The sequence below is a fragment of the Trichechus manatus genome, unplaced genomic scaffold (assembly GCF_000243295.1).
Source record: "Trichechus manatus latirostris isolate Lorelei unplaced genomic scaffold, TriManLat1.0 scaffold00088, whole genome shotgun sequence".
NCBI lineage: Eukaryota > Metazoa > Chordata > Mammalia > Sirenia > Trichechidae > Trichechus > Trichechus manatus.
The window spans coordinates 8,632,703-8,654,394 of NW_004444024.1; the positions used below are offsets into that span (position 1 = coordinate 8,632,703).

Consider the following 21,692-nt stretch of genomic DNA (forward strand, 5'->3'; position numbering starts at 1 on the left):
GCTCAACTTCCTTTTAAAAAGGAGGAAAATAAAGCCAGAAGGTCTGTTCAAGAGATTTGCTGAAGGTTACACCATGGGTCAGTGGCAGCAGCTGGACTTGAACTAGGGCTTCCTGACTCCTGTTCTGTATCCCTTTTCACAGCCCCATCCATGATATATCCCTCCATATTCTGCTAATGGGCAAGGAAAGTATAAATTATTCAATATTTTAAGCCTTAAAATTTTTGTAAAGGAGAGGACTGGCTTTGTCCCTCGAAACAGTAGGCTGGGATTCTCATTTGGCTCTGTGAAAATGCCCCTAGTCCTCACTTCCCTTAAAAATGATCACAGGTCAAGAGTTGACTTTGGCCTTGAGGACCATCATTTCAGAGGCTGTGAATAGATACTCTAACCAAGCACATGCCACCCTGTTAACCAGTCTAACACTTGGAAAGCAAATCCTTGAAAGGATAGGGAAGCTCAGAACCCATGACCCCAGAGTTGACTGGGATGAGAGGAAAGATGTAAGCATTGAAGTCTGGAGGCAGTGATAGCCACACTGCTGACTGAGATGACACCAGAGAGATAAAGCAGGTCACAGCAGTATGTAGGAGAAGAGAGGACCACATTGCCCAGAATGATTACCAGAATATACTTCCCTGTTGGCTAAGACATCTTTCCTGGTACCCGTTTTTGTGAGTCTTCACCTCTCTTGGGCTGACAGTAAAAGAATTTTTGTCTATAGCATGTTGTAAAGACTCCTAAGAAAGTCAGGACATAGGTCTATGGATGTCCCATTTAAGAAGGTCGAAGTCCAAACGTCACTACCAACATCATCGTTAGAGAAATATCCCTGTCTCATTGTGCAATGGAATTTCACGTCCACATCTCCCTTCAGGGTTTTCTAACCATGGGGTGAGTCAGGTAGGTTGGCTTATGAAGAAGACGAGTCCCTGGGGTCACAGAGACCTGGGCTCTTATCCCAATTCTATCATTTACTGGCTGTGTGACTGTGGCCAAGTCAATTAATGTAACTCTTAGTATTTGCATCTAAAATAGGGAGAAAATTATACTTACTTCACAGGACCTCTGTGAGGATTAAATATGAAATGCTCTTGACAGGAAGGTTTAAAACAAACACACTGTACAAACACTAATGATTATTGCTGTTATTACAAATGAGAAACTAGGGCTTAGGGAAATTAAGTGATTTGCTCGAGGTCATGAGGTTGGTAAATGGCAGAACACTTGAACTGGTGTTTCCATTATACCATAAGGGTCCAAGAATCTTTCAGTTACAACACACCATCTACCCACCTCACCACACCCCACTCCTGGAGATGCCCACTCATCCCATGAGGTTTCCCCAGCGGGGCTTGTCTGTTCCCTCACGATCAAGATGGCCACCCCAGCAGTGTGAAAGCCCAGAATGCTTCCCTTGAGGCATGGGATGGGATGCCACTGAGCACCATGAGTCTGCCGAAGCCGCTCTATGAGCTAACAGTGAGAAAGAACTACAATGAAGACACAGGTGGACGGGCAGCCGGCGTGGAGTGCAGAGGGATGGAAGAAGGGCCAGAGCATGAAGCTGTGAGTCAGGCATATGACGTGCATAATGGAGGTCTCCTCAGTTCAAAGGCAGACACAGAAGACTCACAACACGGACAACACAGCGACCCTACCTTCTGTGGCTCCTTTGCCTTTCCTGTCAGGGATCTCTAACCCAGTGCCCCCTGAGGGATACAGGGAGACGTCCGTTGGCACAGGCCAACTGCTGGCTGTGTCCTCCGTGATCTCATACATCTGCCCCTCCATCGGCTGCAGGTGCCAGTTTAGGCCAAACAGGTGCATGGCTGTGGTGAGCAATGAAAAAAGTCATCTTTTTCTGCTGGAGGCCAAAATGGAACTCCCAAGCCATAAGGGGAGGGCTAGTTGGGTGGGGAACACAGGAATTCAATTCAGTTCAGTTCAACAACTACCTGCTGGGGGCCCAGAGATGATCAAGGCATGGACCCTGCCCTCATGGGGCTTACAGTCTGGTGGAGCTGGGAGGGAGTGGGGGTAGGGGAGCGTCAGGAGGTCTTGGCCTTTTGTTTCAAAAGACAAATAACAATCTAGGCGAAAAAAATTACAATTTGTATCTCAAAGGGTTAATTTCCTTAATATAAAAATAGCTCCTACAAATAATAAGTCCAACCAATAACTCAGTAGAAAAACAGGCATAGGAAATGAACAGTTTACAGAATAAGAAATAAAAATGGGTCTTATAATCACATGAGAAAACTCTTGACATCACTCATAGTAAGAGACATGTAAGTTCAAACTCTGAAATACCATTTTTCACATATGGTTTGACAAAGAGTGAAAAGGTTGAAAATGTCCTGTATTGGCAGGGAATGAGAAACAAGCACTCTCAGACATTGCTGGTGTGAGCTTAAACTCGTATAAGCCCCATGGAGGGCAATTTGACGAAAGCTATCAAATTCATAACGCACATACCCTTTACCATGGGACTTGCAGATTCTACTTCTAGAAATTTCTTACCCAGATATACTTACACATGTACTAAATGAGTTACATGCAATGTTATTCACAGCAGCATTGTTTTTAATAGCAAAATACTAGAAACCAGTCCATCAATAAGGGGCTAGATAAGTGTTATCCACACAATAAAATACTATGCAATCATAAAAAAAGGGTGAGGAAGCTCTTTACTTACTTTCCTGGAAGGAAAACTTTAAAGTACAGAACAGTGTATTTGATATACGACTTTTGGGTTAAAAAAAAATCTGTATATGTATAGAATATTTCTGGAGGGATAGGAAAGACACTGGTAACTAACTTTGGGTGTGTCCTATGAAGGGAAGATATGCTAAGGGTCAGGGATAGGAGGGAGACTTACTTTTTTATTTTGTACCATGCATGTATATTTCTGTTTTAGAAATTTTTTTCCAAAGTAAACCCCCCAAAAAACCCCATTGCCCTTGAGTTGATTCTGATTCATAGCGACCTTATAGTCTAATACAACAATCTAGACGAGACCATCAGATAACAAAAAATGGACATGGTCTCTTGGGATACACAAGGCTTGAGAAGGTTAGGTAGTCTGTTTCCATAAAAGTTTGAGATCAAATACTAAATGTCTGCTTAAATCCCATGTTAGGGATCAAGACTCAGGCCTTGGCAATGGTCCAGACTCACTTCTTCTCTGATGCCTACCCCGATTCCTCACATACAGAGTTAAGCACTCGAGCCCCGGGGCTCCTACAAATCCTGTGTGTAGCATTCGCTCCTTTGCTCAATTGATGAATATTTTCTGAAAGCCCACTCTATGTCAGAACCTATGGCAGACTCTGGAGAACCAAAATTGAATCAGACAGTGGCTCCTTTGCCTTTTCTGTCAGGGAAAGGCAGTTCCTGCTGTGATGAGCTTACAGTCAGGTAGGAGAGAGAGACAAGTAATAAAGTCTATTCAGAAGGACGAGAAGGGCCAGAGGAGGGAATGACTAACCAGCTAGGAGTCGATTCCGACTCATAGTGACCCTACAGGACAGAGTAGAACTGCCCCCTACTGTTTCCAAGGAGTGGCTGGTAGATTCGAACTGCCAACCTTTTGGTTAGCAGCCATAGCTCTTAACCCCTACACCAGAAGGCTCACAGTAATTATACGTACTGAGGACTTACTGTGTGCCAGGCAGTGTGCTGGGTAATTTGTAAACATTATGTCTAATCATAATGAAATTGTCAAGGATTTCATTTTACTTGGATCCACAATCAATGCCCAGAGAAGCAGTAGTCAAGAAATCAAATGACGTATTGCATTGGGCAAATCTGCTGCAAAAGACCTCATTAAATAAAGTGTTAAAAAGCAAAGATGTCACTTTGAGGACTAAAGTGTGCTTGACCTAAGCCATGGTATTTTCAATTGCCTCATATGCATGTGAAAGCCGGACAATGAATAAAGAAGACGGATAAAGAAGTGATGGCTTTGAAGTGTGGTGCTGGCGAAGAATACTGAATATACCATGGACTGCCCAAAGAACAAACAAATGTGGCTTGGAAGAAGTACAGACAGAATGTTCCTTAGACGTGAGGATGGCGAGACTTCATCTCATGTACTTTGGACACGTCATCAGGAGGGATCAGTCCCTGGAGAAGGACATCATTCTTGGTAAAGTGGAGGGTCAGCAAAAAAGAGGAAGACCCTTGAAGAGATGGTCTGACACAGTGGCTGCAACAATGGGCTCAAGCATAACAAAGATTGTGAGGATGGCACAGGTCCAGGCAGTGGTTTGTTCTGTTGTACGTAGGGTCGCTATGAGTTGGAACTGACTCAATGGCACCTAACAACAATAATAACATGTTTAATCCTCATGGCAACCCTGCCAGACCTAATTTACAGATGTGCACATTAAGGCTCTGAAGGTTAATTAAAATGATAAAACTATCAGTTACCGAGAGTTTACCATGTGCCAGACATTGTGCTAAGAATATTAAATGCAGTATTTCATTTAACTCTCACAGCAATCCTAAAAGGTGGACATTAATTTTACAGATGAAGAAACTGAGGCACAATGAGACCAATTAATTTGTGCAAGGTTTAATGGCTAACAAATGGCAGAGGCTAGGCTAGAATCCAAGACTGTCCAAGTCCTGAAATCACACACCATCAATCTTTCTGGCTTTAAGGCCCAGGCTCCATCCCCTCTTATACACAATCTAGAAGAGACGCTGCTGCCTCTCACTAGCTTTATCTAGCAAGCTGAGCATATACATACATTCCCTTTTGCACATCAAACAGCCTCCAAGGCTTTTAAATCTCTTTTTAGGCAGCAACATATGATCCTGTGAGGCAGACAGGAAACCATGTTAACTGGCCCCAGTCCACAGAATGGGACACTGAAGGTGGTTTTGAGGGGCTGTGTTACTACCTTCAATACACAAAAACCAGAAGAGAGGAGCCGGGAACACAGCACATCTTTCTGACTTCTAGCACAAACACGATCCACTGAGGGAAATAAACAAGTTTGATTTAACTAGAATGGCATCTCTGGTAACAGAAATGAAATCTGACCCTTTGCTTCCTCTTTGGTTACTGTGGTACAGGGGAAAGAGTGCTGGACCAGAGATAAGAAAACTGGTTTTAAATCCTAACTCTGCCACTTACTAGCTGTGAAGCCATAGGCAAGTTAGGTAACCTCTCTGAACTGCCACATCCTCATCTGAGAAACAGGGATAGAAATAGTTCAAAGGATTGTTGTATCAAATGAGATAATATACGGCAAAGTGCTTTGTAAATTATATGTATGTTTGATTGCTATCATTTTATAGCCATTATTTTTGTACCATTGATAACAATGATAATGGGTTATTGTTGTTGCCGTCTATTCAGCCTCTGACTCGTGGCGACCCCATGCACAACGGAAAGAAACGCTGCCTGGTCCTGTGCCATTCCCCATGATCAGTTGCGAATCGGACCTTTGTGATCCACAGGGTTTTCACCAGCTGATTTTCAAAAGTAGATCGGGAGGCCTTTCTTCCTAGTCCATCTTAGTCTGGAAGCTCCACTGAAACCTGTTCAGCATCATAACATACAAGCCTACATGGACAGATGGGTGATGGCTGCACGTAAAGTGCACTGGCCAGGAATTGAACTCGTGTTTCCTGCATGGAAGGGGAGAATTGTATCACTGAACCACCAATGATAATGAGTAGCTGAGATATATTGAGCACCTTTTTAAGTAGCGGGCACTACATAGGGGGTTCTACACTGCTCTCAACTGTCTCTGTGTAGTTGACAATGATAATGAAACAGTTCACTTGCCTGGAAGGAGTGAATAGTCTGCTATTGCCATGGCTGAATTAGCTCACATTTCTGCTTACCTTCTTACTGTTTTAATCTATGTACTGGCAACTCCAATGGTAATGAAGAAATTGTTTGAACTATGGACAACTCAGATATATGCAGTTAAATGAGCAGCACTTCTTTCCCCATTAGAATCAATTATCTCATCTAAGTGTGCAAAAAGTGCTGTCTTGTTAAAAGGTCATGAGAATTAACTTATCTTGGAATGAATAGAACGCTCACAGCTTTGTGAAGAGAAACATTTTCATTGTCAAAGCTTGCTCTTATTTTTAACAGGATCCAAGTACAAGTTCTTGCTTAAAAAAAAAAAAAATGCACTGAGGCAAAAAAAAAAAAAAAAAAAAAGGCAAAGGAAAGAAGTGTTAGAGGTGAACGCTTGTTGTCCCAGGGGAAGTTAATTAGGGTAGGAGAGTCCACAGTTGGTGGTGCGGGAAGGCTGTTGTTGACCAAAACCTTAGAGGTCGATGTTGGCACCCCTTCCTCTCTGCTTTGCCCCCGCTCCAGCCCCGTCCCAAACAAAGACCCACACCTGCGAAGCTGGCCAGTCATCTCTGGTGACCTATGGAAGATGTACCCCAGCAAACCAGGAAAGCAAGGTCTTGTATCTAACTTGAATTCTGACTGACTCTCTCAGGAGACTCATTTACCCAGAAATAACTTTGGAGGCGGGTGGGTAGGGAAGTGAGCACCGGGTCACCAAGACTGGGCTGAGAAATGGCTAGCTGGAAAGTAAAATCGAAGAGACAGGAGTGAGGATGGTGCAGAGATTTAGAAATGTGAAATTCGACCAGTAATGTCGTCTGAAAGCCAAAATAAACGGCACCTAATCTGTGATCCAGGCTCTTAAATATAAGTCAATTCTCTTCTCTTTCACTGTATTGTTTGGCTGCTGGTTAATTTTACAGTTCTGGGTTAGGGGAAGGGCAAGAGAGAAAGGAGAGAGAGAAATAATCTGCTCTGCTCTTCTCTTTCCAAAGGACACAACACATGCTCAGCCAGAGACGGCTCATGAACCATGTAAATTCAAGGAACCACTCTTCCTTACCCTTCATAATTAAAATAACAGAAACACAAAAGTTGGTATCATCTGAGTGCATACCGCATGCCAAGTGCTTTATATAGATTATCCAATTTAATTCTCACAGAAAGGTTGGTTGAAAAAACATTATTGGAGAATGTACGCAATGGAAATGGAATATAAATTGAGCTATAGTGATCTAGCTCTAATTGGAAGTATTTTACAGCTGGAGAAACCGAGACGTAGAGAGGTAAAGTAAATTACCCAAAACCACAGAGCTATTGTAAGTCTGAGGCAAGTTTCAAACACAAAAGCCTGTGTTTAAACCAAGCTTCCTCTTGTACAAATTTTACTTGGAAGTTAAAATATGGGCAACATAAAGCCACCAGCAAACAAGACTGAAATAAATGTTTAGCAGGGGCCTGAAGGTGATAATAAACATTCCCCGGTCCATAAACACGTTATCCAAATGATTTGAAAGCATCAGCCATTCTTAAAAGAGGCGACCCATAGATCCATAAAAGGCTAAGATACACACATGGTCCTCTCCAGCCTGCTCTAAGGAGGGACTACACCACTGAAACAACATAAATTATAACATTATATCACCCATTTCCTGAGGAATTAATGGTAGCCACCCACCACCAATGTGTATCACAGGATTATCTCAATTACACCTTGTGGTATGTATTTATAACTATTTGTGTAAACCCTTCCCAAACACACTAAAGTGACCTAGAGAGAAAATTTCATACTGGTTTTCCCCTTAGACTAGTTTGCAATTCAGTGAAAAGGTGAAAAGATGCTGAAGAGTTCAGAAAAAGGCTGTGGAAAGGTAGAGCGTTCACAGGATCAGCCACATTGAAATGTTAATGATTCCTAAAAGCCAACAGGGAGGGTGGAGGGAGCTCTGATTCCCTCAGCTCTGGTCAATCAGATCCCAGGGCTGACATCTTCCTGTCGCCTTTTCCTGCCCAGCAAGACATGAGAGATGGCTCAGAAAGTGCAAGCTCCATCTTGACATTTTTAAGAAAAATGCTCAAAAGATGGTCAGACATTGAAGGCTCCCCCCAGTACCCGGCCAGCAGGAGACAATTAGCAAAGTCATTTTGCAAGAGTCTCCAATGTAAGTACAGGAGAGTATCCATTGTTACAATGCACACTTCCCTTCCAAAAACTGAATGCAGGAACCCACTGCATCTGTAAATTAGTGGCTCTAGGTAGTGACTAGAGAAGGTTATAAGCACAAGGAATTGTTGATTCAAGCGGCATTTGTGGTTTCAAGAGGCAATGGAGGCCAACCCAGTCACAAAGCTACCCAATTTTCTGTTGTATATTAGTCTTCAGATTTTTTTTTTTTTTTTGCCTCTTTGAGAAACAAAATAGTATTGTTTCTATAAAATCTAAGTCACTGGATTTCTTTGACTTATGGTCCTTTACTGGGGAAAACAGAAAACAAAAACGAAAAGACAACTGTTTCATTCCCCAGGGTCTACTCCTAGTTTTGCTACAAATCCACAACATTCCAAAGTTCCAAACCACAAAGCTGTATGTACACAAAGATGTATGATGCAGTGTAATAACAAAAAATTGGAAGCAACCTAGACACTAGATGTCTAAAAACAGGAGAACAACTTAGCTAAATTATAATACAGGTACCGAATGGAATACCAGTTAATCATTATAAAAAATAACTATGACAATCAGCCACAAAGGAAAGTGTTCAATAAAAGCAATAAAAGTGTTCAATAAAAGCAGGACACAAAATTCCATGGTTTTCCTGACTGTACTGCTGTAAAACCAGGTATACATATGAAAAAATAATCTGGAAAGGAATACATAAAAATGATATCAGGCTTTAAATTATAGTGGCAGAATCATGGGTATATTTTCTTCTCTAGTTTCAAACTTACTTTAATTATGCTTTACATTAAAAAGGAATTCCTACGACTTAATCTCAGGAGCAACAGGTGGAAGGGAAGGATGATACAGCAAAGGAGGGAAATCCAAACCTTGAGCATAAGACATGTGTCAGATACCAGGCAAGGGAAATTGTAAATGTTATAGCATTCAATCCTTGCATCAACCTTGAGAAAAGTATTATTATTCCCTTTTTATGAAGGAAGAAACAGAGACTCAGAGAGGCTCCATGACTTGCCCCAAGACACACAGACAGGAAGTGATAAAGTCAAATTTGAACCCAGATCTGACTGGTTCCAAAGTCCAGGCCCTACTCCTGGTATTTTACACTGCTGATGAGTTACAATGCCTGAAAATAAGTTAAAATAAACAAATTTAAAGCAAAACTTCTCCTGATAGCATAGCCAGGTTTGTACTTTTGAGGCAGTTTGTTAAAGGGCCTGTTCTCAGGGACAAAGCATGGGGCTCCCATCCTTCTACATCCTGATTGCATTAGGTGTAGCTGCCCCTCACAATCAAAACCATCTAAATGCAAGTGAAGTGGGAGACCTGTCCAATGGCAGCGTCTGTCTCTAAGTTCCAGTCTACCCGAAACACTCAGAGCTCAGCCATTTGCTAGTTTCATGACTTTGGGCAAACCATGCAGCCTCTCTGAGCCTCAGTTTACTCATCTGTAAAATACAGATAATCTTACCAATCTCAAAGAATTACAGAGATAATGCATGTAATTTGCTTAGAACTGTGTGTGGGACATAGTAAGACCTCAATAAATGGCAGCTGTCATCGTCACTGACATTTTGCTAAGCTGATTTTTCCTAATGCCTGCATCCACTGAGAGAGTTGTTTAAGCCAGCTCTGTTACATCACCCTTTTTTTCTTTTTATATATTCCTTATAATTATCCCTCCATGCCAACTGCAAATTTCTTTATGTTGAGGGCCCTCTCTTGCTCCCATTAGCTGACAGATTTGGGCACAGGAACTAGAGATGTCTGCCCAATAGATAAACCACCATTTAAAAGCAGAATCACTATAAAGCAGATGGACAGGATTCCACTGGTGAACACACGGGGCTAATTTTAAACCAAGTAAATAAATATATTGCCTTTCTTCCTGTCTCTGGATAAACTTGACGGCAACAATCAGGGTTACTGTCTCTCACTCCCAAATTAAGTGTTTTCTGGAGAATAGACTCTGGCATGGTTAATCATTTTTCTGCAACATGAAATGTTGTGAAGAAGGGAAGCTTTCACCAAGGATTCACTGGCAGCTACTCAATATTTCTGTAAATCAAGGTGGAGGCAGGCATGAATCACAGGACTCAGCACCATCAGCTATGGACGCTGGAAACAGGTATGATCACAGTCAATATGGAGGAGAAATATCAACTCAACTGGAGGGTACCAAAAACTTGTAAGTTGTAAGGAACTGGCCCAGAATCTAATTTGTACAGACTAAACTGCTATTATTGCAGCAACAGAATAAGAAAGCTGTTTTTTCTGGGTACCTTTCACCTAGCAGGCTCTACAAAGACCTCTTCTATATTGAACTCATTTAGGGTTTGGCCACCTCCACCAACCCCTGGTCTGACCTCAGCCCAGTTATCTAAATTCTCCCTGCTCTACTCTCAATTTTGTGCTAGTCAACAAAATGAGAGACAGTGAAGTGTAGTGGTTACAAGACAGCCTTTGCAGCCAGACAGACCTGAATTCCTCCCCTGGTTCTGATATTTACAGTTATGTGACTCTGTTCACATAAATTTAACTTTATTGAGCCTCAGTGTCCTCATCTATAAAATGGTGACAATAATACCTAGCCCCAAGAGTTGCTGTGAAGAGTAAAGGAAATATATTTTATGAGTTTAGTATGGGGCTTGGTATTTACCAAGTATACTACTAGATGGTAGCCTTCATTGGTGTTACTGTCATCGTTGCCATCACCATCATTGTCATCATCATCATCATCATCATCTGTATTGTGTGTATCATTTTCACTGGGAAAGAGTGTTGTAAGATTTCAGGACTTGGGAGAGTTGAGAAACCTCTTTTTCCTCTGGTTTGCGGGTGGATGTTGCTACCACTGAACTTAGACGGTCACAGGGTCTGCCACACACTCACTGCACAGATAAGGACGCTGAGGATTGGTTAGTGCACCTGTGGCAGAGCCAGGGCCTGAGCTCAGGTCTTCAGACTCGTAGTTCAGAGCTCTTTCCACTAAATGACCCGGTCATTAAGTCACAGCAGGAAATCCTGTTATAGCAGGAAAGGCATCCTCATAGCTTGCTCCTCCATCAGGCACTGCACCCGAAGACTAAGGAATTCTCTCCTTGGGACTAAAGTAAGGGATATGAACCCATGCAACAGGCTGTATCAGGTGATTATGGGGCCTTCCCTTCAGGCCCCCATTCCTTTCATTTCTATCCCCCAGCACCTAGTCCAGAGGAGTGAAGAAAGGGAGAAATGGAAGGAGACAGATGTAATGAGAATTATTATTAAAACAATAACAGTTTCCACTTACTAAAATTTTACCCTGTGCATGACGTGGAGGATTCACGTGCATTTTGTCATTTAACCTCACAACTTTTTAAGGTATATACTATTAGCAACCCTGTTTTATAGCTTAGTCACCATATTATTAATAATCTAAGTTTGTATCTCTAGAAAACTAAGGCTCCGAAGTTGTCTGTAACTGCACCACTCATCAAGGCAGCACCAAGATCCCAAACCAGGTCTGCGTGACTCCAAATCCCAATCTCTTCTTAAACTGTTGTCAAGGAAGCACAGGCTTCCATTTAGTCCTGATCAGAATAAAAGCGCAGCTCCTGATCAAATCACTGCCGACAGATGAAACATTCAAGGAGTGAGTCCACGTACAGGAAGTGGATAAACCTAGTAAAAGTGTACCCCTGCCCCTCCACATTCAAGCCTTCACTAATGATCCAGAGATCAAAGACATTCAGGGGACCACCAGCTTACTCAAACTGAGTTGCTGGAGTGAGCTGAGTAACACCGGGCCTGACAGAGTGCTGTCATTTCCCCAGAGGAGGGGAAATGTTGGCATAAAGCTCTGCATAGGCTCCTTTCTTCAGGGCACTTGTTTCCAAGCGTCAATCCTATTCACAAGGCTCTCTAAAGCATTTCTATGTAAAGGTGTCCCGACTTACTGAAGAACCAGCCTCTCATGGATAACGCATCATCCCTCCTTCACCTGTTCCAACGCAACGGTGCAGAAGGAAAAGGTGGGCTTAATTAGTGCTTAGGAGCTTATTATAGAGGGAGAAGATGCCTGTTGCTATGTTCCATTTCCACAGCTACTAAAAAGCATGCAAGGCTCCGTAAAGCAACCCTTTTGTTTCCCGATTTCCTTTGGCACACCAACCATGTGACTGATTTTTTTCTATGATCAAAGTCAATTAGGAGGTGGTCCCCACTGTACATCTAAATGGAGTTTTAATATGTATATATATTATTAGGATAGGCCCTTTCCCTCTGGAACATTCACTTTAGTGAGAGGAATGAGGGCAGACAGCTTAACGTGGAGCCTGCCACCCAGATTTGTAACCTGGAATAATATTTCTTTATAATGAGAAGCAGTTTGAAAGAGCACTTTAAAAGCTCACACAACAGAGTGTTTGATGTTCCTCCTTTACTTCCTATAGTTTTCTAGGCTCTGGCCTCATGGGCATTTTCCAGCTCTTTGGGATCATGCTGCATTTTCTTGCCTCCCTGTCCTTGTCTGTGCACAAAGCAGGCACTCGACAAATGTGAGTTTCCTTTTTTTCTTCTTTTATAGACACTGTGGGCCCTGATGGCACAGTGGTTAAGTGCTTGGCTGCCAACCAGAAGGTCAGCGGTTCGAACCTACCAGCTGCTCTGAGGGAGAAAGATGTGGCAGTCTGCTTTACAGCCTTGGAAACTCTGTGGGTCTGGTCTAGTCTGTCCTATATGGTTGCTATGAGTTGGAATTAACTCTACGACGGTGTGTTTGGTTTTCAGTTTTGGTTTTATGTACACTGACCCCTGGTTTGGTTTAGCCCTTCAATAAAGAGGTTTATGGCAGTCAGAGTTCCAAGCACCAGGATAATGAAAATGATGATGATAACAATAGCCACTGTCATTAACTGAATATTGTGCCAAGCACTGTGCTAAGTGCTTTATAAACAAAAGATCATTTAATCCCTACAAAACCCTATGAGGTAAGTACTATTATCCTCCTTTGCAAGATGAAAAAATGAGACTCAAAGAGGTTCACCAGCTTGCTCAAGATTACACAGTTACTAAGAGGTAGAGTCTAAATTCAGACCCAAATCAAATCCAGGTTAACATGAAGCTGTCCATAACCACTGCTACACTGCCTTTCTGATCAGGTGTGAAACTGTGAAAATGACAATAATGGGGGAAAAAGTGTCAATCTCACTGTTATATGGACCTGCTTGACTACTCAAATTTTGTTTGCAGTATTTCCCCGAGAATAGAAACCTGAGGTGGTATCTCTTCACAACAGAAAAGATTTTAAAAGAGCATTTTAAATGTTTGTTGAACACAGTATTTTGTATTCCGCATTACTTCTTCCTGCTCAGGAGTCTCAGACTGTGATTTCTACTGTCCCTTGAGCAGACCTGCCTGTCCAGCCTCCAGACTGTTGCTAATGTAAAGCCCTCTGCCTAGAATGGCCACCATTTTGCCTACTTTTTGAAAAATTCCACCCATCTTACAAGGCCTATTTCAAATGTCACCTCTTTTGTGAGGATTTCAACCATTACCCCCTGTCTTAGTCATCTAGTGCTGCTGTAACAGAAATACCACAAGTGGATGGTTTCAATGAAGAGAAGTTTATTTCCTCATAATCAAAGTAGGCTAAAAGTCCAAATTCAAGGTGTCAGCTCCAGGGGAAGGCTTTCTCTCTCTCGGCCTTCTCATCAGTGTTCCCCCAGACTAGGAGGTTCTCGGTGCAGGGACCCCGGTCCAAAAGACGCGCTCTGCTCCCAGCACTGCTTTCTTGATGGTATGAGGTCCCCCTGTCTCACTGCTCACTTTTGTCTTTTATATCTCAAGACATTGCCTCAGGACACAATCCAGTCTTGTAGATCAGGTCCTGCCTTACTAACACAACTGCCACCAATCCTCCCTCATTAACATCATAGAGGCAGGTTTACAACATACAGGAAAATCACACAGTACCAGGAATCATGGCCTAGCCAAATTGATACACACATTTTTGGGGGGACATAATTCAAACCATGACACCCCCTGTCAAAAATGACCTCTGCCACCCCTGCCCTTGGGTCCTTAAAATTATTTCTGTACCACTCCCATGTACACTGCCCTGATGGTGTATATACATATGCTCCCTGCCCCTAGCTCATTCCATTTCCCACCTTTGTTTCTCCAGCTGATTTAGCAGTCAGGAGAGGTAATCTGTAGAAAGACAGTGAGGCTCCCAGCTCTGGCCCTTCCTGGCTGTACCATCAGATAAGTCATAAAACCATTCAGTTTTTTTCATCCGCAGAAATAGAAATAATATAAAACCATCTCCCAGGTTCTTTTAAGGATTAAATTTAACAAACATTCTTTGTAAATCATAAAGTATATTAATAAATAAGGCATTATTATATTGCCTAATAGTTAATGAATGAATGAACATCCAAAGTTTAATACGCAGACTGATACAAAGATTTATATGTGAAACTGCCAACCCAGCCTTAGAACTACATAATTAGGTATATGAACAGTACTATTTAACAGATTTAATTCATTACAGAAAAGTTAGGAGACAAAAAAGTTTCAAAAGAAGCGTTCCCAGTGTTCAGGTAAAGAAAAATGCTACCTATTCTAAAATTTCCATTCGAAGCTTTGCTACCCCCCGACTCCATCTCTTCTCCAATACCCTTTGGCATAAACGGTTGGGTAGAATCGTGGATGTGCTTACACATGGGAGCCCAAGCGCTGTGTCTTGCTACAGAGCTCTACAGATGGTCTGAGTGATAAAATTTGGGAGATGTGATGAAATGGAGGACACAGCACTATTAACAATACTGGTATTTTTTTTCTTCCCTGACTGGAGGCTGTGAACAAAACCTAACTCTAGGTTCAAGGACATGATAAATTTAGCTGCCTGGCATACACAAGCAAGACAGGCTTTCTCCAAAATGAAATGTTATGCAGGTGACAATCTACTCACGCTGGATGAAGCCTGCAGTCTGGAGAATGGCAGAATTAGACAACCTGAGATGTTGGTGCTTAATAAGCGATATGTCTCAAGGTGTACCAACATCACCTGGGTCTCCTTTTCCCTTCCATCCTGAAGCACTTTGAGCCTGGTGGAAACTATGGCCCCATTCAATGCCATAGGTACAATGCAATCCTGGTGCAGTGCATGGCACGGGGCAGGTGGACATTAATTTTTCTTCCATAAGGAAGCGTGTGAGTTTTGTTCTTTAGCAAGGAGCTCCAAGCATCCTCTTGGTGGTTCAGACTGGGGGAGTACCACTCCAGCTGCATTCCAGCTATGGGAAGAAGTAGAGCATAGTGAGTGAAAAGGGGGCAGGCTCTGGGCCAGGATGCCTGAGAGCGACTCCTGGCTCTCTCACTCACTAGTCGTGGCGCCTTGAACAAATGACTCAACCTCCCTGAGCCTTAGTTTTTCGTCTATAAAATGGAAATAAAACTGGAACCATGCCTAGCACATGGTTAAAACCAGCTGTCATTGAGTCAATTCTGACTCATGGAGACCCCATGTGTGCCAGAATAGAACTGTGCTCCACAGGGTTTTTAATGGCTGATTTTTCAGAAATCGATGGCCAGGCCTTTCTTCTAAGGTGCCACTGGGTGGACTCAAACTCCCAATCTCTTGTACAGCAGCTGAGCACGTTAACCATTTGCACCACCCAGGTACTCCAGCACATGACTGGTACTCGACAAATATGTATTGGATGAGAAAGACTGTTGAGAAGACTACCTGAGAAGATGTGCACAACACTCAGAGCAATGCCTGCCTGGCATGCTGTAAGCTCTTAGTACATGTGAGCTGCCAACTCTGTTACATGAGGTTAGGCCTTAGGAGAGCTGGAAGCAGGGACAGAGAAAGGCTCCAAACAGGGTAACAAAACCCCTCTTGCTTGTTCTGAGTCTCAGATATGGGCGCAGTGGTAACGAAACACATTAGAAGAGCTCTTAGAGGCAGCATGGTTTATACAAAGAACATAGGATTTGGAGTCAGAAAATCTGGTTTCTAGGCTCAGCACTACTACTTAACAGAGAGTCCAGCCAAACAAGTTACTTAACGGCAGTGGATCTCAGTTTGTACATCTAGGCCTTACAGGACAAGGAAATGCAGTTAATAATTCTCCACATTCAAGAGTCTTCAGCAAAATAGAGACTGAGGCACATAGATAGGTAAAATGCAAAAACGGATATTTTAACATACATTCTTCTGACACAGGTGCCAACAACAGCCAACATTTCTATCTACCATCCCATGACTTTGTTTAGGCTGTTCCATCGGCTAGAAAGCCATTTCTAGCTTCTCTTTCAATACCTTACTTGATTTACAAGGCTCAATACTTTAGGGAAATTTTATCTGATCTTTCTGGTTAGAATGAATAACTCTTTCCTTAGGGTTTCCACAGGGATCAAGTTCAAACTGCAGTAAGATATTTTTATCATGTGTCTAGTACTGCCGTCAGCTCCTGACACATCTGGCTCTCCACAAGACTACAGACGACTCACAGGTAGTGATGCTAGCTTATCAGGCTTTGCCTGTCCCCACCACCTGGGACACAATCCATAATCTGGCAGACAGGTTCAGAAAATGCTCCCCACTCTTTTAAACCTGAGTTTGGGGAAACTCCTTGTACTTAATCCCAGATTACCTGAAATCCTTGCATCTGCGATGGCCTTGGCTACTGAATCAGGTAGGGTTTAATGTAAAAGTGAGTCTGTACTCTGTAGGTGGTCCAGCTGGCTGGAAGGGTAAGCAGTGCACCGACTCAGCACCCACTGCGGGCCGGTCCCGGGACTAGACCCTCTGCAGATGTTCTCTTACTTAATGCCCAAAATACCACTTACAGATTAATGGACATTTTACCGATGAGGAAACCAAGATTCAGACAGATTAAAAGGCTTGTCAGAGTCAGGGCTGGAATCCAGGTCTTACTGTGCACAAAGTCTGGGCTTTTGTTACTAGACTGTAAGGATAAATCTGTTTAGCCGCTGTGGTTTTTATTGTTTTACTGATAGGAGGAAGCACCGAGTAGAAGAAAAAAAATTTTTTTTCTCTTTTTCTCTATTCCATCTTTCTCTCACCTCCCTTTCCCCCTCCCTCTCTTCTTGCAGTGAAAAGCAAGGAGCAGCTGAACTCTCCTCTTGCTGCCTCTGTCTCAGACCTGGGAGTCTCAGCCATAGCCTGACTGTACCAGCACAAGGTATTTATAACAGCGAAAGAAAGGCCATTAGGGAGACTGCTCTCTCTTTCTCTCTGTACTTAAGCACAATTGAATTATGCCATTTCACAGTAATTAGTCTGGAATAAAAACAAGGACTTGGGGAGAAATCTTTTGAAAGTATGCTAAAATCTGTAAAATCGATCCCTTCTTCAAGCTGTGGAATGAGCACCCCGGAGTCACAGTTGGGGCTCCTTCCAGACAGACCATGACATATGCTGCCTCTCAGAGCCATGAAACCGCCCACAGGGAGAGGGCCTCAAAGTCCTGGGAGAGTGTGTTGTCTCTGCAGCTGCTGCTGTTGTTATAAAAAATGAATATATTAATAAATGCATGTCCTATCTTTTTCTAGACAACATTTCTAAACTCAGGAACTGCTTGGCCCTCAAATTCAACACACGTGGTTTGCCAGGGATAAACGGAAGACAAATTTCACTTACTAGTGCCTGTTGCTATGAACTAGATGCCTAATAATAATTTCATCCCCATGATAGTCTATATTTATAGGTGAGGAAACTGAAGTACAGAGGGAGTAAGGTTCTAGCTTAAAGTCACACAGTACTAAGGAACACATGAGGGTCTAAAGCCAGGTGTGTATCCCATGCTGACTATATTTCAGCAACCACCTCTCTGTTTTCTCTTTTCTGGTTTTCCCTCCGCTTAGATTCCAACAGCTATTCTTCACTCTCACATTACCTCACTACCTCTAGACTATCAATCTTTGTTCTCCGTAAGAACTTGGAGCCTCTGCACTTTTCATTTCCCTCCATTCCATGGTCTTGCAGCATCTATTAGGCTCTAGCCCTGACACCTTCCCCACCTTCTCTCTTAATATCCTTTAACTGAATACATGCTACATCATGCCAGACTCTGATATAAAAACTGTGGCTATGGCCCTGAGCAAGACAGAAATTGTTTCTGTCCTCATGGAGCTTACAATCTAATGGCAGGTACAGATATTAAGCAATCAATTACACAATTATTCAGTTGCAATTGTGGCAAGCACAACAAAGGAGCTATAAGAGCGTATAACTGGGTCACTGAGCAAGACAGAAATTGTTTCTGCCCTCATGGAGCTTACAATCTAATAACAAATACAGGTATCAAATAATTGATTACACAATTATTCAGTTGCAATTGTGGCAAGCATAACAGAGGAGTTATAAGAGCATATAACTGGGTTCTTGGCATTGTAGGTAGGTAAGAGGAGCTTCTCTGAAGAGACTTTTGAGCTAAGCTCTTGAAAAGGAACTGACTGGATGAACGGGAGTGGAGTGTAGCAGATGGTTCTCTCCAGGAATGAAGACCTTTTAGCCTCTCCGGGTCTCAGGGTTACTTGTGATCTCACCCCGACTCCCACTCATCAATTAAACTCGCAGACCCAAGATCAAACACAAAAGCCCATGTGGGCAGGACTGGGGGAAACTGGATACCTGGCTGGCGGCCCTAAAATTCAGTACTATCCTTCTGAGGAGCCCCTGGCATGAGCAATAAGAACTTTCAACTGTTTACACCCTGCGATCTAGGAATCCTGCTCTGGGGAATACACCCTCCTCAAAATAATCCAAAAGAAAATGACAGAGTAGGAGACACAAAGATGTTCAAGGCAGTGCTGTTTATAATAGCAAACAATCAGAAACAACAGAAATACAATGATATAACAATGACAAAAAATTAGAGCTACTAAACTTGACAAGAATGACGATTGAGTCTATACTTGAAAATGTTTACAGAAAAAAATGGTGCATGAAAAGAATATAAACCAATGTATTCATGCTGAGGCTATCCTTCAAGTAGGTCAGGTATAACACACCAAACCAAACCAAACCCACTGTTGTCGAGTTGATTCCGACTCACAATGACCCTATATGACACAGTAGAACTGCCCTATAGGGTTTCCAAGGCTGTAAATCTTTACAAGCAGACTGCCACATCTTTCTTCCAAAGAGCGGCTAGTGGGTTTGAATCTCTGACCTTTTGGATAGTAGCCAAGCGCTTTAACCACTGCACCACCAGGGCTCCTGGTATAACATACAGCTAACCCTAAAGCGTTTCATTTTCCTGCTCTAATATCTTGACTTCTGTATTATACCTTAAAATTTTTTTCAACACCACTTTAATTCCTTAGAAAATTGAATGTTATCTTAAGGGAACACCTGATTTTGAATCCAGTAAATAAATCACTGCTTTACCACACTTTTCAAAAGCAGTACCTGAAACTATAGAGACAGAGAACAGATGAGTGGTTGGCAAAGGCTGGGAATGAAGGGAGGGGACTGACTACAAAGGCGCCTAAGGGAACTTTTTGGGGTGGTGGAAATATTCTGTGTTTTTATTGTAGTGGTGGTCACATGAGCATGCATTTGTCAGAATTCATAGAAGGGTACACCTAAAAAGTTAATTTTCTGTATGTAAATTATACCTCAATAAATCTTATTTTAAAAAAAGTGGTCAGGGCCTGGCTGGTGAGGGAAATATGACTGACTGAGAAGTAGTTTGAGTCTCAATCCTAGGAGTACTGTGTGAGCCCTGAACATTGCTAGGGAAAGGAATTATGCAAAGTGAGGACACTGAGATCATCCATTTGCCCCTCCAGACCCGCTCACTATCCTTCTCCACCCTGTTCTATATCCTGGGAGGCTGATTCATACAGCCTAGATCAAAGGGTTTCCTTGGGCTCTGGCTTCTGGTTGGGTTCCAACAATGGGAGCAAATGGGAGGGTGGGAAGAGAGTGAGGTTGAGGTGTTTGTCTCCTGGCTCCCTCACTACCATCGCTCTCCCGAAGACCACAGCTCCTATCAAGCAGCCCTCTCTATAGCTACTTTCTCCAGGTTCTGGTAACCACTCCCTCTCCCTGCCCTGTCATGCCTACGGATGGTATCAGTACCCTGGTTTGATTAGACTGGGGTATTACTATTCCTTGATACCCTGCCCTCACTGTTATTAGTCCTATTATTACATTCTCTTTAAATTAAAACTATAAAAACAAACAAAAAAACCATTGCCTGAATACTTCCAGGAACATCACTACCAAATTGTTCTATCATGGGGAAACTCTGCAAGTTCGAACATTTTCTTTCATACTGAGCTAAAACACGTTGAGTGACTTAATACTTTCAGCTAGTCTTTTGTGTGTTCCCTTTATTCCTATTTTACAGATGAGGAAACTGCAGCTTAAGGAGTTTTAGTCCTTTTCCAGGTGGCACAGCTATTAAGCAGCAGACTGATGATATAAACAAGATCCACTGGTTACCTCTCATTCCAGACACAAACTTCCTCCAAGACAGCTCACTCCATACAGGACAGCTCTCTTATTAGAAAAGCCTTCTCCCACAGAGCCAAAATTAGCCTTCCCATCATTTCACCCCTTGGGCCTGTTTCTGTCCTGGCAGCCCCACAGAGCAAGCCTGGTCTTCCTTCCCACAACTGCAGACAGCCATGCTCCTCTCTTAAAGCTTCCTTTTTTTGGGAGCTGGAACATATTTGTCTGGGGTCTTTTATAAAGAGAACAATCTATATATATCTTGCTATTAGCAATTCCCACAGAGCAGCATGAAGGAAGCAATCTTAGAGAGAAAAGCTTTAACACAGGATCCTGTATCTTTATCATTTCTTCCTTCTCCTAAAAGATCCAGTTCAATCATCTCCATTTCCCATTCTTTGGGCTATAAAGCTTCTAAATCTATGGCTTCTGTCCAAAAGTCCTGATGTGAAGTTGAACAGAAAGAAGAGGAAATGAACCTTATTGCTCACTAATAACACCCAGGCCCAAAGTGCAACAGTTTCATGCTTATGAAGCAAATGGCATTTGAGATCCTGATAATGCATGAGCTGAACCAGATGGGGATAATTGAGGGGAAGGAGGATACAATCACCCTGGCTTCTATTTCTAATCCCTTTCCTACTCATCTCACGTTCATTTCACCTGTGTCTGAGTCTTGAGACATCAAACGCACATTTCTGCCACCATGCCTTTGCCCCTACAGTTCTTCTGCCTACAATATTCTTGGCAGAGTTAATCATCTTGAAAGGTCTATGATTCAGCCAAGTCTAATTCAGCACAGCTACCTTGTGCCAGGCTTTGTGCTAGAGATTGAGTATGCAGCAGAGAATGAGACATTAGGAGACTGGGGGCGGGAGGGCTTGAGCAACAGCACCACTAAAGGGAAGGAGAGTCTAATACCCCTTCTAACTGGACTGCAGTAATTCTGAAGTCAGGTTTGTGTGGTGTGGTGAAATGTAAGACATCTTGAGAGAGCCAGCACAATTCTATGCAAGTCACATTATTAAGTCTACTTGTCATCAACGTTGTCCAGATAACCTCAAGAACTGGATGACCCACTTGGTCTTCTAGACTGAGAAACTGACTAACAACTGTAATAATATTTCAACAAGCAAAGCTCTCTAATAGCTGCCTTTTGGTGAGCAGCAATTAAGCTTAGAAACATTCTCACTTGTAAATTAAACTAT

At 42.5% G+C, this 21,692-nt stretch overlaps 1 protein-coding gene across 1 annotated transcript in view; it reads right to left on the minus strand.

Annotated features, from left to right (window-relative positions):
* Positions 1 to 21,692, minus strand: part of TENM4 (teneurin transmembrane protein 4) — a 435,533-nt gene that overhangs the window by 212,777 nt on the left and 201,064 nt on the right. Inside the window, exon 6 of the mRNA XM_004382006.3 lies at positions 1,662 to 1,832. Within this exon, the coding sequence (XP_004382063.1) occupies positions 1,662 to 1,832 (171 nt within the window). The remainder of the gene's footprint in view (positions 1 to 1,661; positions 1,833 to 21,692) is intronic.